A 16,232-nucleotide genomic window follows, 5' to 3' on the forward strand; every position below is an offset into this window, starting at 1 on the left:
CTACTTGAGGGTTTTGAATTTACTTCTTCCACTTCTCTCTACCAGTTGTCACTTGATAAATTATTTTTCTACAAGATTATTTTTGTTCAACAGACTAATTTATTGCTACATTTCCTCCCTGATTCTTAATTAGTTTTGGCTGATAAATACATGTAGATTCCTATGACCTGCTTATCCATTATCTACCTTTCCTACCTTGCTTTAATCATTCAGAATAAATCAATCTTACACAACATTAAAAGACAACTTATGAAGTGAAAAAAATGAAACACCTTGTACACAAATTATTTTTATTTAGATTCAAGAAAATCATGTAGAACAGAAACAACAGTTACCAGAAATATTTACATTTATGGTATTTGCGACACATAGCGGGTTTGACTTTAGGAGGGGCTGATCTAATGGCAGAAGAGAGAAGGGGGCCAGTGGCTGTTTCAGATTCCACCTTTATGTCTAAGAACCCATGACTGTCAAGTTTTGATTAATTAAAAATTAATGAGAACAAGATTATCACACAAGTATTGTAATAGATAGCAAAGAGGGATCACTATTACTTTTGCTGAAAGGCTATCCAGTCAACTGCTATTGAACCATAAGCTACCTTTTATCTGTGGATATCCTGCTGGAGAATAAAGAATTTCAAATAATAATGATTTCAGAAATAGCTTTGATCTCAATAAGAATTTCTGGTGTTCGACGGCGTTCAGGTGCCAAGGACGGTTATTATTTCTTTCCATCGTATCTTGGATAACAAACAGGCTACATGGTAGCCTGAGGCCACAAGGAGGCCTTACAACCTTGCCTGATGCACTTATTCACTTATGATGATGGCAGCTTTATAATTTGTTAGAAAATCATACTGATTACAACCAATAATAAACCATATAAAAGGCAATCTCCATAAATGAAAGCCATTTCTCTTTATGCTATCATTTAATGATCTCTTTGCCTTTCAGCTGATCCCTCACAGCCAATCTCAATGTGTTCCACAGTGATCATCATCAAGCTCTCTTAACTTAACTCAACACTTAAATTTATTTACAAAGTAATTACTAAACAGCTTACTATTAATCTTCATGGCATGCTTTACACTATAGCCATTCCACACGAAACGATGCCATGTTACTGTATAATAAATTTCTTTTTTTTTGTTAATAAATAATAAAAATAATTCTAGTTATAACATATAAATAGATTAGACAAATAAAAATAAACACAAACTATAAGAGGGAATCAGAAATGAATGAAAAATCCTCAGTCAGCTACGGGTCCCTGTACAGGTGGATATGGCAGGTTAAGGACATCCAGCTTGGCACACCCCACTGAGATGCACAGTATTGAATTGTGGACCCACACCAGCCTCCATCTTGCAGTTTTAAGTAGTGAAAGTCACAAGCACAAAAGGGATTAGTTGTTAACAGATTGTTTTTTGCGGCATTTTTTGAGTTTGATGTAAAGGTCCTAGACAAATCTGAGACAAAAGGGTGAATGAAAATGTTAAGACACAGATGAGTTTTTGCAGAAGGTGTTTTCACGGATGACTGAAAGAACTTCCAGACGTTCCAACACATAAGAAAAAATCAATACAGTTAAAGGAACTAGGACTGGGCACTTCTACCTACAGCCATGTTAGGAAATGGGGTGAGGCAGTGGGGTTCAAGCGTCCTCCACTAAGGTATATACCAATCCTGAGCCTTTTCTTAAAACTCGCTTGGGTGACACTCTGTAAATTTTCTCCCCATCTCCTACATGGCTTGTGAAGAATTAAAGGGAAAGGGCAAGACACATTGACACAATATGAACAAATTTTTTTCTTTTTGTACATTTTTTTTTTGTGAGCACCCACCCCATATCTTCTCTTGAGGATGAAGGTGTACACACATCACCACCCACCTACCTCCGCCACCATCATCCTTGTGTTTACATGTTTAAGTTGCCCAAACTGGGAGAGATGTGGAAAAAAATTATTAAAAAAAAGCTCCTAGCTTTCTGAGCACATCAAACATTGCTTGTGCTGTTTATAAACTCAAAGTTGACACTGAAAGTTGACACAAACACATTATTGTGGGCAATATTAAGGAGTGGTGATGACAGGTGGTGGGCCTCTTGGGCACTTTGGCCACGGCTGCACTTGTCAGTGTGCTCGGGTGGGCACCAGCAACACAATGCACACCACAGCTACCCCAATACATATGAATCTTTGCTGGCTTGAGTCTGGGTTTACACTGCTGTGAATGCGACTCCTGTTACCCCAGTGAGCACATCACATACAAGTGCACGCTGTTTAGGTGTACATTTTGTGCAGGCATCTCACGAGATCAAACTATATTAACAGAGGGAAGAACCTCAATGTCGCAGAGAACTCTGCTGCCCCACCCCACTCATATCCTGCACATTGTCAATTTGTTTAGCCTCATGCCAGGTCCACACATCATCTGACAAACTCATTTCTAGCAAGTTTAGATTTCCTTTGAAAATGCAATACTCAAACTTAATAGTACTATAATACATTTCACAAAATGTTTCACATGAAAATAAACATTTATACTCAAAACACATTTACACAGTTACCCCACTTGTATCTAGTCATGCATTAAAAGAGAGAGTGGCCCTTAGCTTCAGTTGTCTTACATAAAAGAGTAGAATTATTAAAACATCTGTAAACAGGAATGTGTCAAGATGGGTGAGGTGCTAAGCTGCTTTGCTGCAACTTTTCTGGGCAGCAGAGTACCTATATAAGTGATGCCAGGTTTTATACATTAGTCAGACCCACATTCAGTTTGACCTACAAGTTACAAAAGTTGAGTAAACTTTTAAATTTAAATCTAAAAACTCCAATATCCACACCAGTTTCAAAAAAAAATGTTTTGTCACAGGTAGACTGGCAACACTAGATTTTAAGTTTGGTTGGTAGTGACTGACTACAATAACATTCAAGGCTATGTGGGTAACGGGGTTGTGATGATGACTTATACTAACGGTTTACCCACATATAACATGATATATTCATCACTATGGAAATAGTTTCTTGATTTAAAACCAGATCATGGCAATGCATGATAAGGAGAAGTTTTGTCATTATTATTTACTTTATAGAAGCCTCACTTTGTAAAAATGAAAACAACAACAATGCATAATGAGAAATACAGTTCTCTTCTCGATACCAAACCTGTGAGGTCTGAGATTAGGTCATACAAAGCTATATGCAACATAGCATGGTAATTCCTAAGCTACTATTGAACTGCACAATAAATCCTTAGCTATATTTAACATAGTTGCATAACATTAAAGCTACAATATCTACAGCTCAGAAATACTCAAGCTACAAAATATACAGCATGGTATTACTTGAACTGTTTTAAACACAGCTAAGTATTACCTAGGCTATCATAAATAAAGCTAGGTATTAATCATGCCATATAATAAATACAGCTGTAATCCACACAATGAAGCCTCATACTTTAAAATATTTGGGATGATCCTGACTTAGTTATGCGTGTTGTGTGATTCATCAACCATTGTTATCTCTGAATAATATGTGCACAATTTTAGAGCCAACTAATTTTATAAAAATGCTCATTGGTTTGTTTCAAACAAAAATTTTGGTCCAAACTGTTTTTCTGATTCCTGTCCAGGTATACGTGAAGACTTATATTTACTATCATCTATCATTATCATTATTATTATTTTTATTTTTTTATATATATCTTATCAATATGACCACATAAGCTGTACCAACAATATTAGTATCTAATATGCACCAAGAGACTTATACTACCTTCCTGTACTTCTCACTATCCAATATCAATAATCCTCTGCAAGTTTCAATAACTGAGGAAGGCATGATGGATAAGAATAAGTGTGAAGTAGGTACAAAAATTATGACCAAAAATAGAAAATGCATATTATGAGATCACACTAAATTTCTGCTAAGAGGACACAAAAACTATACATTTGCTCTCACTATCAACACAGAACCAACAATTACTATGGCTTCTAGGACTTTGGCACTTTGGCAATGGGTCAACCAGACTAGCATTTACAGCAAGAAAGAGCCTGAAATATTCACTACAGTGAGATCTTTTAGCTTTTTCTTGTTCATATACATTTTGGATGTTCATCAGTACCAAAAGGCTTTGGACCCAGAGCCCATGGCAATCAAATGACCTGTAGAACTAGGGAGTTCATTAAAAATTAATATTTCATATCCTCTCAGTTAATAGTCTTCTATTTCTTACCCTTGGATTATTATGTTATCCACCATATTCTCCCCAACTACTGAAAGCAAGGTTATTGTTAATGGAAGCCAATCTACATAGCAGGAGGTATAAATCTTGTACATTAAGTAAGCTTTCGGTAGGTACCAATATTGTCAGTTTTGCTCAGTTCTTGATACTGGCAAGATACATTTTTTCTTTTTTATTTCTTTTTTTCAGATTTTCAAACATATACAGTTAATCAACAGTTTTAAGATTATCTAACATAATTGATGTCCTACTGTTCAAATCAACAATAAAAAATTATTGAGATTCAAATTAGCAGGGCTTCAGTGTACTTTAATCATACAGCTTAGTATACCTTTGTCTAAACAGCTGAACAGTCACGTTGTAATTTACCAGAGAGGAACTATAGATGTTCCTCACTCCCTTTACAAAACCTCAAGAGCAGTCCATATTGCTTATAATTACCTGAGCCAGAGATCATGTAGCTTGTTCATACCTATACTATGACTCTCACAGGAAAGTGATATCAAAACTATAGTTCTCACAGCATAGTGATTCCAAAGCTATGATTATCACGACATTGTGATCCCAAACCACAGTTCTCGCTACCAAGTATTGATCAAATCATACATTGTGGTACCAAAGCATGGTTTACACAAGTTAGTAATACCCAGACGCATGGTTCTTATAGTATGTCAACATCCTCAGTACAGTTCCCAAAGAACAGTGATCTCCAAGGTTCAGTTTTCACAACGTGGTGATACCCAAAGTATGGTTCTTTTATAATAAAGTTACCCAAGCTATACTTCACAGATAAAGTTTCTAGAAATGTGGCGCAGATTGCAATCCATTGAAGAAAATTCCTGAGAGTGCACAGGATACTGTTGCTTTGCCAGTGGTACTCCATTGCAAGTTTGTTGAACAATGTTCAGCTTATCAATAACAGTTATTGCACATCTAAGCTTATCATGGGATGTTCTGTGGAAAGACAAGCCAGAACGCTTTATTGTTGGTTGTTATGGGTGGTGCAAAAATATTCAAGGAAAATTTTGCAATGTTCACTTTCACTGTACTTTTCCTTCAGTTCAAACAAAAAAATACAGAAGCCCAATAGCAACATTACAAAGCTTATGCATTTACCTTAACACATTAGGAACAGCTGTTGATGGCTAGTTAAAACACTTGCAGAGCATACCACCAATAAAAATTACTAGATAATAAAAAATGGGCTTAAAATCAGTGCAGACTCTACCCTGAACGAAAACAGTGAAGTATAGAACGTAAGAACACACAGATCATCATTTGAGGGCCACCTTCAGAGATTTGATACCGGCACCACCCAACACTCCTTGGGACGGCTTGCAGCCACAACATTTACAAGCAGCACCTCATGTACACACTGATTTATGAACACATGCTGTATTATCAGACATGCACATAATGGCTCGTGGAAATGGACGAGTGCACTGAGGTGTGTGCATGTGTCGGCAATTGGGATGAAAGTCTGTAAGAACAAGGTCTCACTGTTTCCACATTGAGTTGGTGCTTAAACAAAGACAAGGAGAGTCAACTACATTAATGCTATAGCTAAAAAATTACTAAAAGCTAAAATATTGCAATTAATTTCATTTTTGTGGACAGGTGGAAGAGAACTAATTTTTCGATTATATGGAATCATGTGGAGCATTTCTTGCCAATCCCACTGCTGTTATGATATTCAAAATAAATAAATCTGCAAGAGACAGTGAAGAAAAAACTCCTATGGAATCAGCAGAAATTAAAGCTACCAGGAGTCCAGTGGAAAAGGCTGGTACCCTGTGTCCAGACTCTACACGTTGTACTAGTCAGTATTTACACTGTACAGAGGAGACATAGCCCAGGTGACCATCATGAGGAACCTCTCTGGTACCACAGCCATTACACTTTATTGGGAGTGTCTTAGAAATATGTTTTGGTCTTCTTGTTCAGGCCAGAATCAAGAGCAGATTTTAAAAAGTAAAGCAATAAAAAAGAACATAACACAAGTTAAACTGGATATTGAAAAGAGTGAACAAAGAGGTGAAGCTCTTCTTTTGCTTCCATGAATGTGTCTTTTTTCTACTTTTTTCCATTATGTTCGGAAGCATTTAAAAACTGGCAGTAATTATTGCATTGATCTTCATTTCAGTAAGAAAGAGGATGATGTACACTTATTTTTCTCTCAAAGGTCTATCACAGTCTTGAATTTTCTAAATAACAAGTATTCACTCTCACTTTCCACATGTTTCACTTCCTAGTCTTTCATAAAAAACATGATGTTCTGGCAGTACAACAAATCCACATTCTGATAAGAAAAAAAAAGTCTATACCATAGCACCAATTCTCCTTTCAACTTCTTTAGATAAAAAGCCTCTGAAGTGATAGGTTCCAATGCTACAATGGCAGACACATTACAGTTTATAGTTTATCACAAGCGAACAGCCTGCTCAGACCTGGCTGGCCTCTGAACCATGTAGTGGCTGGTCCAGTATCTTATGCTTAGGTGAGAGAGGCCACAGAAGAGACCAGGGAAGATCAAGAAGATCCTTAACAATCAATAAACTACTTGGCTTAGAAACAGAATCAGTCGTGACAGTAAAAATCAATTAAAAGTCAATCGAAAGTAGACAAGAGTGTGTGGGATCAGGACTCCTGGGCATAGTCTTTCAGTTTTTCAGTTATTTTTAGGTGGAGATCCGTTGACACATTCCACTGTGGATTTGGGTAACTAATATAGCTCAGTGACTCACCATCCTTAAACAGTTGTGGAGCATTTCTTAAAGTTTGTTTTAGTTGCTGGAGAATTGGTTGTTTGGCACTGCAGAGAGGTAAAGACACTTAAAAAGTACAGAAGAACCATCATGCTATTACACTGTTTTGGGATGAAATTTGTGTCTATGGCAAAATTTGTCTGGCTCACACTTATCAAAGGATGGATTGCCATCTGGCTGTAGGAGGGCAGGCACTGCCATTATTTTATATTTTATTTTTTATTTTTTTTATTTTGTTTTTTACCTTCATTTTCATCAACAGTTTTGTTATTACATGTCAATGGCTTTGTTTCAACTACCAACCTTGATATTATTTTATTTACTCGCCTTATCAAAAAATATAAACTATATTACTCTTGCTGTTTGTTCCATAGTTGGATAGAAGCAACTAAAAAGAATAACTCTATTCATCAAGCATTAAAATTTCCATCTGTGATAATGCAGCAATATCCATCTTGGGGAATCTTTTGTGTGACTAGAACGGATTGTTTCCATTATGATGCTCTAATACAAAAGATTTACCTCTCGCACAAGTGAAGAAGTGAATCACTTTTTGCATTAGGCTGGATGGAAGAAAGGGCTGGGTTTTTGGAAAACAAGAAATGATCTTACATGTGACAAGAGTAATTACACATTTGCCTCATAAAAAAGAAAAAAATATTGTAATATCTGCACATCAATCACTCATCACTTCTCGAACATTTCTTCTGTCGTTCACATACAGTATAATTTAAAAATCTTCAATATAAGTTCACATCTTCTATGATAACAATGTGCTTTGTATCATCTTCTTTTTGGCATAAATGACAAAAAATAAAAATCTAAAAAGGTTGTGGTGGCTGTTGGTGTCCTGCTCCATAAGCTCTCCGAAAAGTCATCCACAAGGACCTTTAGAGACTACAGAGAAAGGACAAAAGGAAGCATGTCTCTAGCACTCCACACGAAGACTTCTTCATGTCAATACTACAGCGTTCTGAAGCCTCTGCCTTGCTATGGTGTTTTGAGCATCGTATGGTGAGGTCATCAGTCCTGGTGTTTATTTGCTTCCTGCTTATTCCTTACTCTGGAGTTTCTCAGACCAAAATAGCTCAGATCCAACACTGCCTGGCACCACCACAGTTATCCTCTCCTATGTCCCCACCATCACCTGCAAGACAACACTACATGAATTTACTGCACAGACATCCTATTACTCCATCCTGCTGTTATGCGGATCATTGAAAATCTTTTTTAGCAAATAGTATGCTTTGACTGAAAGTTAATGGCATGTAATTTGTTTTGTCTATTCTTTCCTTTTGATGCAGCTTATATTCATCATCTATCTATGCAATGTTATATAAAGAGCATTATTTTTCATCATTAACATGACAGTATACACAAATCTAAATAAGATATACCTTTCGGATATTTGTAAAATAGTGACTTATCCTAAATAACAACAAAACTAGGTCAAAGCAATGGCTAAATAATAGATGTTGCTACAACAGAAAGTCAATGAAATATCATCTTACAAAATTACTTTTATAGATTTTATCAAACTAACTGGAGATACCTGATAAGAGTACTGTAAGTGTACTTTTAATTTCTGATGTTCTAGTTATGTAAAAGGGTACTGACTGGAAGAATGAAAAAATAAATGACTTAAAAAGTCTTCACTTGGAGAAATATTAAAATGCTACATATCTTTGCTACATGGACTAGCTTCAGATCTATTGTCTCCCATACATTGACCTGCATTTTGTAAAATTCTACAAACTGTTTAATTCTACATGCATAAAATTAATGGTTAATTAGACAACCAAAACAATTCAGCAATTAATATCTCCTCCCTCAACATATATATCAATCACTTCCATATAATATGAACCTCTAATTACGAAGCTGTAAACTTGTGATCTTGAAGTAAACCCTGATTGCAGACATGATCACACAACCATCTCATACTAAATAAACATATACAATTTATTTTATCAACTTCATAATGAAGTGATTAAGAATGAAACAAATAACTTTAAAACTGATTTCATAATCTGATCTGTTGCAACAAGCGACTTAATCGCCCTTACAGGAATTAAATAATGCTTTTGATATTAATTCATCATCACACTTCGAGAAACCTTACCTAGAGAGAATGTGAGGGAGGCTCAGTGATGGTGAGGCGCCGAGTGGAGATGGTAACTCCACCGTCACTGGCCGAGGACTGGATGGAGGAGTGGTCGTCCGTGTCACTCTGGTTGCTGCCGTAACCTAGGATGTCCACTTCATCTGTAAACAAATGCCGTAATTAAGAACTTTATATGGAAAGGATTATGTTCGTAACTTAGAAATAATAAGTGAAATATGGCAAACCGGATCCGTAGACTTTCGGTCGTTTTCGCTGTATCATAGGGGATACTATATCTAATCGACATTATTGCCACAATATTATAAACTTTGCTTGATAATCATTTTTATTACTCTTATTAGTTATTATAACATTTACTGCTTTCATTTCGCATTAAGTTCTTTAGATTTTTGTTTCAATCCAATGAACTAGCCATCTAAGTATCCTATTGAAGGTAAAATAGAGCTAAAATCATACTGTGTGTGTTCATGATCTGGCAAACGAAACCTGCTGTTATGTTCACCCTCGCTATAAGAGTGTACCATCACTATCATATCAGGCCTGGCGATAAACATATTCCTCACCCGTTTCACTTCAGGTTTTCCGTGTGTATGTTGCCATTTTTTGCCTCCAGCTGTAAATGTAATCTAAATGAACTCTGTCTGTGTATACAATAACCATACATGGATATATATACATACACACTAATACAGATCACACACACACACACACACACACACACACACACTCTCTCTCTCTCTCTCTCTCTCTCTCTCTCTCTCTCTCTCTCTCTCTCTCTCTCTCTCTCTCTCTCTCTCACACACACACACACACACACACACACACACACACACACACACACACACACACACACACACACACACACACACACACACATACGCACACACACACACACACTATGTCACCGTGACATGAGGAGGCTGCCAGGAGCGCGAGGTGGAACAAAGGCCACCGAACCTGCCAAATTTTTGCCCTTGAAAACGGTTGCCAGGGACGAGTATGGTCCCTACACGAACCCCAAAACTTTTACATAAACATTTCTTGACTTGAATTATGATTCACACATTTTGTCAGAAGAGAGAAACAAAGGAGCTATTCACTTCTTAGGTACACGCATACCGAAACCCTAATCACCTACAACTCGACACGTGATTCGAAACACAAGCTAAAGTTTCCCTGTTATTCCGCCCGCAGGAAAGATCCCGAAAGACAGGAAAAGGCTGCATCTATAGCAGAGGTCCTCGCCCTCGACGCGTGTGTAGACAGCAAACCTGAGGATCAGGTTAGGATCTGGGCGCCGTACGGCTAACCCTATTCTCGTCCACCGCAAACCTGATTACTCTGAAGGAAGCCGCAAGCGGGTCTTGTGTGTAGAGATAACTCGACAACATCGTGGAACGAGGCGGCAACACAGAGTAACACGATAATGATCCTAATAGCCGTGTGCTCTGACCTGATACCAGGCGCCTCGAGCTCCGGGATTCACTAACACCAACTATTACGAAAACTACAGGAACATATAAATCAAACGCAACTCGTGGTTGTTTATGACGAGGTCCGACATGTATCTGGGGTCATACATGTTGTCCGCATCACAGACAGGTAAATATTAAGAACAATAATATTATTTCGTTTTCGTGGTGGGATAAAAAGCGAGTTACACAGACAGGGAGAGCTAATCCAGGTGGCTGCCAGCTGGTCTTGGCGAGCGCCATCCCACCAGGCTGAGGGTAGAAAAAATAAGCCATATCTGAAACATTCGCCAACTATTCACCCGCCGACGAGAGAAGACAGGGCGCTTTGCATGTAGCACGGCTATTTTTACATTCTTTGGCGATAAGGGAGGCGGTCGTTATTCACTTAAAAAAATATATATATATATTATATATATATATATATATATATATATATATATATATATATATGCACACACACACACACACACACACACACACACACACACACACACACACACACACACACACACACACACACACACACACACACACACAGATACACACACACACAAACACACACAAACACACACAGATACACACACAGATACACACACAGATACACACACAGATACACACACACACACACACACACACACACACACACACACACACACACACACACACACACACTTACATAAAGACAGAAAGCAGGAAAATACTACGAAAATATAATTTTATCAGTTCCCTAGACCTTGACATTGAGTAACACCTTCAAAACTTATCTAACCTTGAAGTGGTTCCAAAGATAAAAGTTAAATATCCTTATCTCGGTGCGTTTGCCTACAGTTCTAATGGACTTCGGACTCGCAGAAAATTGTGAAAGCTCCTTTCTTATCGCGCTGTTATTGGCAAGGATATTATCCTTAATTTCGTTATTTTTTCACTCTGTTTCCGACCATGCGAAAAAGATCTGTACATTCAACATGGAGATATGACGTTAAATTTCCTTCACTCCTATATTTCTTGTATGTGAGTTGTCTGATATGTTCTGTGTTATATTTTATAATACATTTTTTTGTGTTCATATTCACCGATTTTCTCATCGGTAATAAGTTTATAACACTCATTTTCTCTAAATCATCGCCGTAGCCGAGGTTTAATAACTCTGGAAAAAATAACTCGAATTAATCGAAGGAAACAAGAAAAAGATAAATAAAGAATACTAAAACAGCCAAAGATTTCAGGCACTCACCGGTTTCAGCGTTGTGTGACGAGGCGGCCCCCAGCACGGAAGACAGATCCTGGAGCAGCTCACCTGAAAAGTGCAATGCATAAGAGTAATGACCGGCTGCAGCGCTGAAACGTTATGCAATCCCACACGCGCCCCATGCCACTCCGCGAGCTCGACACTGCCACGGCCCTCGTGCACTCGTCGCTGCAAAACCATCCCACTCGGTCTCTCCTCTCAGGGCCTGAAATGACATTGGTTTACCCTCATTCGACGTGATTTTCTTTCTATGTTAGGAGGTGAAAGGAATGTAGTAGGTTTGACCCTCTTCGCCTTGCTCCGTCCGGAAGTCATTTGCAAATGTCATATAAAGATTCCTCCCCCCTGATCAACCGACGATCACAAGGCCTTAACATTTCCCAAGAGGCAAGCCGTGGGGCGACCCGCAGCAATGGCAGCTCAACATACTGTCAAGGGGTTCAAGACTGTAAATAGAGAGGGACGACGTCGTTCCGCGCTACATAAGGCCGGAGAAGTGCCAAGCCATCCTTCACACATCCCGCGGGACGTCGGCGAGCCATCTGTGCAGGTGGCGACGGCGAGGAGCCCTAGCCGCTGCCTCCTCAACCACCCGCCGGCGCATAACTCATCCCGGGTCCTCCTCCTGCTTTCTCTCTTTCACGCCATTTATTACACACGCTCACAAAGGGATATCGAACGTTTATAATGGCGGTGGTTGGGGCTGTGACAGTAGCAAGCGACGGATTAGGTGAGGCCTTTGCGCCCGTCAACAAGAAGAAAGAAAAACGATAATAAAAATAAATAACAAGGCACTCAAGTGTTACGCTGAAAAAGGAGGAGGAGGAGGAGGAGGAGGAGGAGGAGGAGGAGGAGGAGGAGGAGGAGGAGGAGGCAGAGGGGGAGGCAGAGGGGGAGACGGAGAAAGAGAAATGGAGGAGGAGGAAGAGATGGAGGGGAATGAGTAAGAGAAAGATTACACCGTCACCAAATATCTCGAGGAGCAGGAAGACAAAGCCGTCATGCACTCGAGCGTGACCACGATAAAGGCTCCGCGGGTGAATCTTTGCCTTAAATCCCGCGTTACTCCAATAACTCCGACGGGACGCGATAGATGGTGCTGACGGCAATCTTTCCACTCCTGTGCGATGTCGGTTCTGGTGTCGAAAAGTGTTTATAGAAGTCTGCTGAAGTGAGCGAAGTGTGTTAGAGATGCGTCTATTTTCATGGAGGATGAAGACCGGGAAGTTCCGCCAAGCATGGATGACTTATTGGATTAATTTAGAGTGAGTGAAAGGTGATTATTAAGAGTGAGTGAAGGGTGATTACGAGCGGGGTCAGGGTCATTATAGAGTGAAGGGTGATATAGTGATAGAGAATGAAGAAGTGATTTGGAGTCGGCGCAGGGTGCCTTAAAGATAGAGTGAAGGATTATATATTATATATATATATATATATATATATATATATATATATATATATATATATATATATATCGAGAGAAAAAAGAAGAGTGACGTGGTGTTTAAAGCGAAGGGTGACTAAAAGCGAGCGACTAGCGATTTACAGTGACATGTTTTATCGCAAATGTGTGTCTCAATCAGAACGAGCATTTAGAGTGAGGGAGCGAGTGGAAAGGTAAAGAAAAAAAAAAAAAAAAAAACATTTCCTCCATATCTGCAAATGACGCTCAATGGAGAACATGGCAGTCGAATGTCATTTCCAATTGGCACCAACCATGCGCTGTGGAACAGGCCGTAGTGTAAAATAATCACGATATGTATAGCCGTGGTGATGAAGTGCATGTATTATTTTTTATTATTAAATCAATAATAATAATAATGATAATAATAATAATAATTATTATTATTATCATTATCATTATTATTACTATCATTATTTCCATTATCGTTACTATCTTTATCATAATCCCCATTGTCATTACTATAATAATCATCATTATCATTGCTAACACTATTAATATAATCCTCACCACTACTTTTGTTATATCTTTCGCCGTTGGCTTCGAGCTCAACGGCGGTCCAACACACGAGCTGCGCAACGACCGCGACGGTAACCATGGCGACTCTCTTCTGCGTATGGCTGCAGCAGAGGAGGGCGTGAGGCGCGGTGGGCGGCGTGGGCGGACAGCGGCGAGACGACGGGGGACGTGTGGCGTATCGATCAATTAGGGCTTGGTCGGTCACCGTACAGGGCTCGGCAGGTGGAAGGGCCAGCCGCGCCGGGGACTCGGGCCGGAGGAGCATCAAGGACGCGGACGGCCAGCGCTCTCGCCGGGGATGTCTGCCCTTGAACGCTCTCCCTTGACCACAAATGCTCTCCCTTGAACGCTACCGGTAGAGACCCTCCCCAGAACGTGTCAACTGAGCGTGTTACCTGACCGGCCCCGCGATTCCACTCCGTTCATTCCGCGGCGAAGGGTACGAGCGCGCGGCACTGCGATCGCACGCAGAAGTAGGTCAGTAAGGAGAAGCGAGCGGCGGGGCTGACTGAGTGTAATGGCCCGCGGGAAAAAGGCCTTCTGAGCTACTGAGTGCCACTCTCGCCTCGACTAAAGTGAACGCGGCTCAGAGCTCAGCTCAGCACCTCCTTCTCTCTGCCTTCGAGTCTTTTTTCCTGCTGAGGGCCGATGTACGTGAAGGAAATCTTGGAATCTACATCCAGGTTCTTCAAATTCATATTTGCATTTTTAATAATTCTGGCTTAAAGAGACTACCGCCTTGTTGAGAGACAGGCGGCACTGTGATAAATATAATTAAATAGACAGCTAAACAATTAATATCTAAATGTCGAAAATCATATCTCTTGTTTTGTGAAGCCATTCGTCCCACTCATACTAAAAAAAGCAACGAGGTCTCAGCTCAGCCAGTGACGAGGGGGGGGGGGGGGGCAGCCGGCCACAGAAGAGCTTGATCCGCGTGGCACTTTGAGACTATTAGCTCTAAAATAAGGCTTTGTTGCGCAACAAGGGCATTAACATCAAAACGGACAGCTTTCTTTTTGAAATCCAATACCTGGCTTTGTGCTCTTTCATGTCTAGTAGTAATTCGCGGTAAAGTTCGGATTCAATCAACAGAATAGAACTTTACTTTTTTTTTTTTTTTAAGTACATTTAAGTCTTCAGCTTCATTAAAAAAAACTCAGAGGACACAATCAACAACCAAATCACTCTTCTACCTCCATCATATATTCATCTAGACATTAACAGAAAAAAAAACTTCCCACCCACAAAAAGTAAAAAAAAAAAAAAAAAAAGTTAAAAAGTAAATAAACTTACTAAATGTCCTTGTTACGGGAACGAAGGCAAAAAATAAACTAAATACCCTCCCTCGCTCCGCACTCTATAAGGAAAAAAAAAAAAAAGAAGAAAGATAAGAAAGAAAGAAAGAAGGAAAAGAAAAAGAAAAAGATAAAGAAAGAAAAAGAAATAGAAAAAGAAAAAGATAAAGAAAGAAAAAGAAAAAGAAAAAGAAAAAGAAAAAAGAAAAAAAGAAAAAGAAAAAAAAGAAAAAGAAAAAGAAAAAGAAAAAGAAAAAGAAAAAGAAAAAAGAAAAAAGAAAAAAGAAAAAAGAAAAAAGAAAAAAGAAAAAGAAAAGGAAAAAATCCTCGCAAAATCCACTTGCCGAGGAAGAATATCTATTCGAGGGCGAGCCTGAGCCCGACACTGCCTGCGTGATAAGCTTGGTTAGTTGGCGTCACGCACGTCGGAGCTCGCACGCCGCCCGACCGCACTGCGCGCGCCGGTTCTCCAAACATCACACCGCACGTCCTTGGGAAGCGAGTGCGGGGGCGTGTGTGCGTGCGTGTATGTGTGCGTGTATGTGTGTGTAGAGTGAGTGAGTGAGTGAGTGAGTGAGTGAGTGAGTGAGTGAGTGAGTGAGTGAGTGAGTGAGTGAGTGAGTGAGTGAGTGAGTGAGTGAGTGAGTGAGTGAGTGAGTGAGTGTGTGAGTGAGCGAGTGAGTGAGTGAGTGAGTGAGAGGGCGACTGAGAGAAGGAGAGAGTGAGTGAGCGAGTGAGTGAGAGGGCGATTGAGAGAAGGAGAGGGTGAATGAGCGAGTGAGTGATTACATGCGTGAGTGAGTGAGTGAGTGTGCGTGTGTTTTACCAGAAGCGAGTTCCAATTTAGTGATCAGGCAGTTTCCGTCTCGCCTTGTCTGCGTGATTCACGGTCTTAACGTTTATCTCAAATTTCAGATTGAGCATATTTGGCCATCAAGTTTGCACGAATGGCATATGATGTTTTCTTTCTTTCTTTACAAAAGTATTTTCCTTGTCCCTCTAACATAGTTAATAGTAATAAAAACACTAACAACAACAAAAAATAACGATGGTAATGAAAATAGTAACAGTAGTAATTACAATAACATTTAC

General features: G+C 39.4%; 1 protein-coding gene across 1 annotated transcript in view; it reads right to left on the reverse strand.

The window, feature by feature from the left end:
• Nucleotides 1–276: 276 nt before the first annotated feature.
• Nucleotides 277–16,232, reverse strand: part of LOC125043999 (max-interacting protein 1-like) — a gene marked incomplete at its 5' end in the record, with an annotated part of 16,233 nt that continues 277 nt past the window's right edge. The window contains 3 exon segments of the mRNA XM_047640409.1: nucleotides 277–8,159; nucleotides 9,135–9,277; nucleotides 11,847–11,909. Coding sequence (XP_047496365.1) covers nucleotides 9,135–9,277; nucleotides 11,847–11,909 — 206 coding nt within the window.

Source organism: Penaeus chinensis, chromosome 35 (genome assembly GCF_019202785.1).
Source record: "Penaeus chinensis breed Huanghai No. 1 chromosome 35, ASM1920278v2, whole genome shotgun sequence".
In the NCBI taxonomy this organism is placed as follows: Eukaryota; Metazoa; Arthropoda; class Malacostraca; order Decapoda; family Penaeidae; genus Penaeus; species Penaeus chinensis.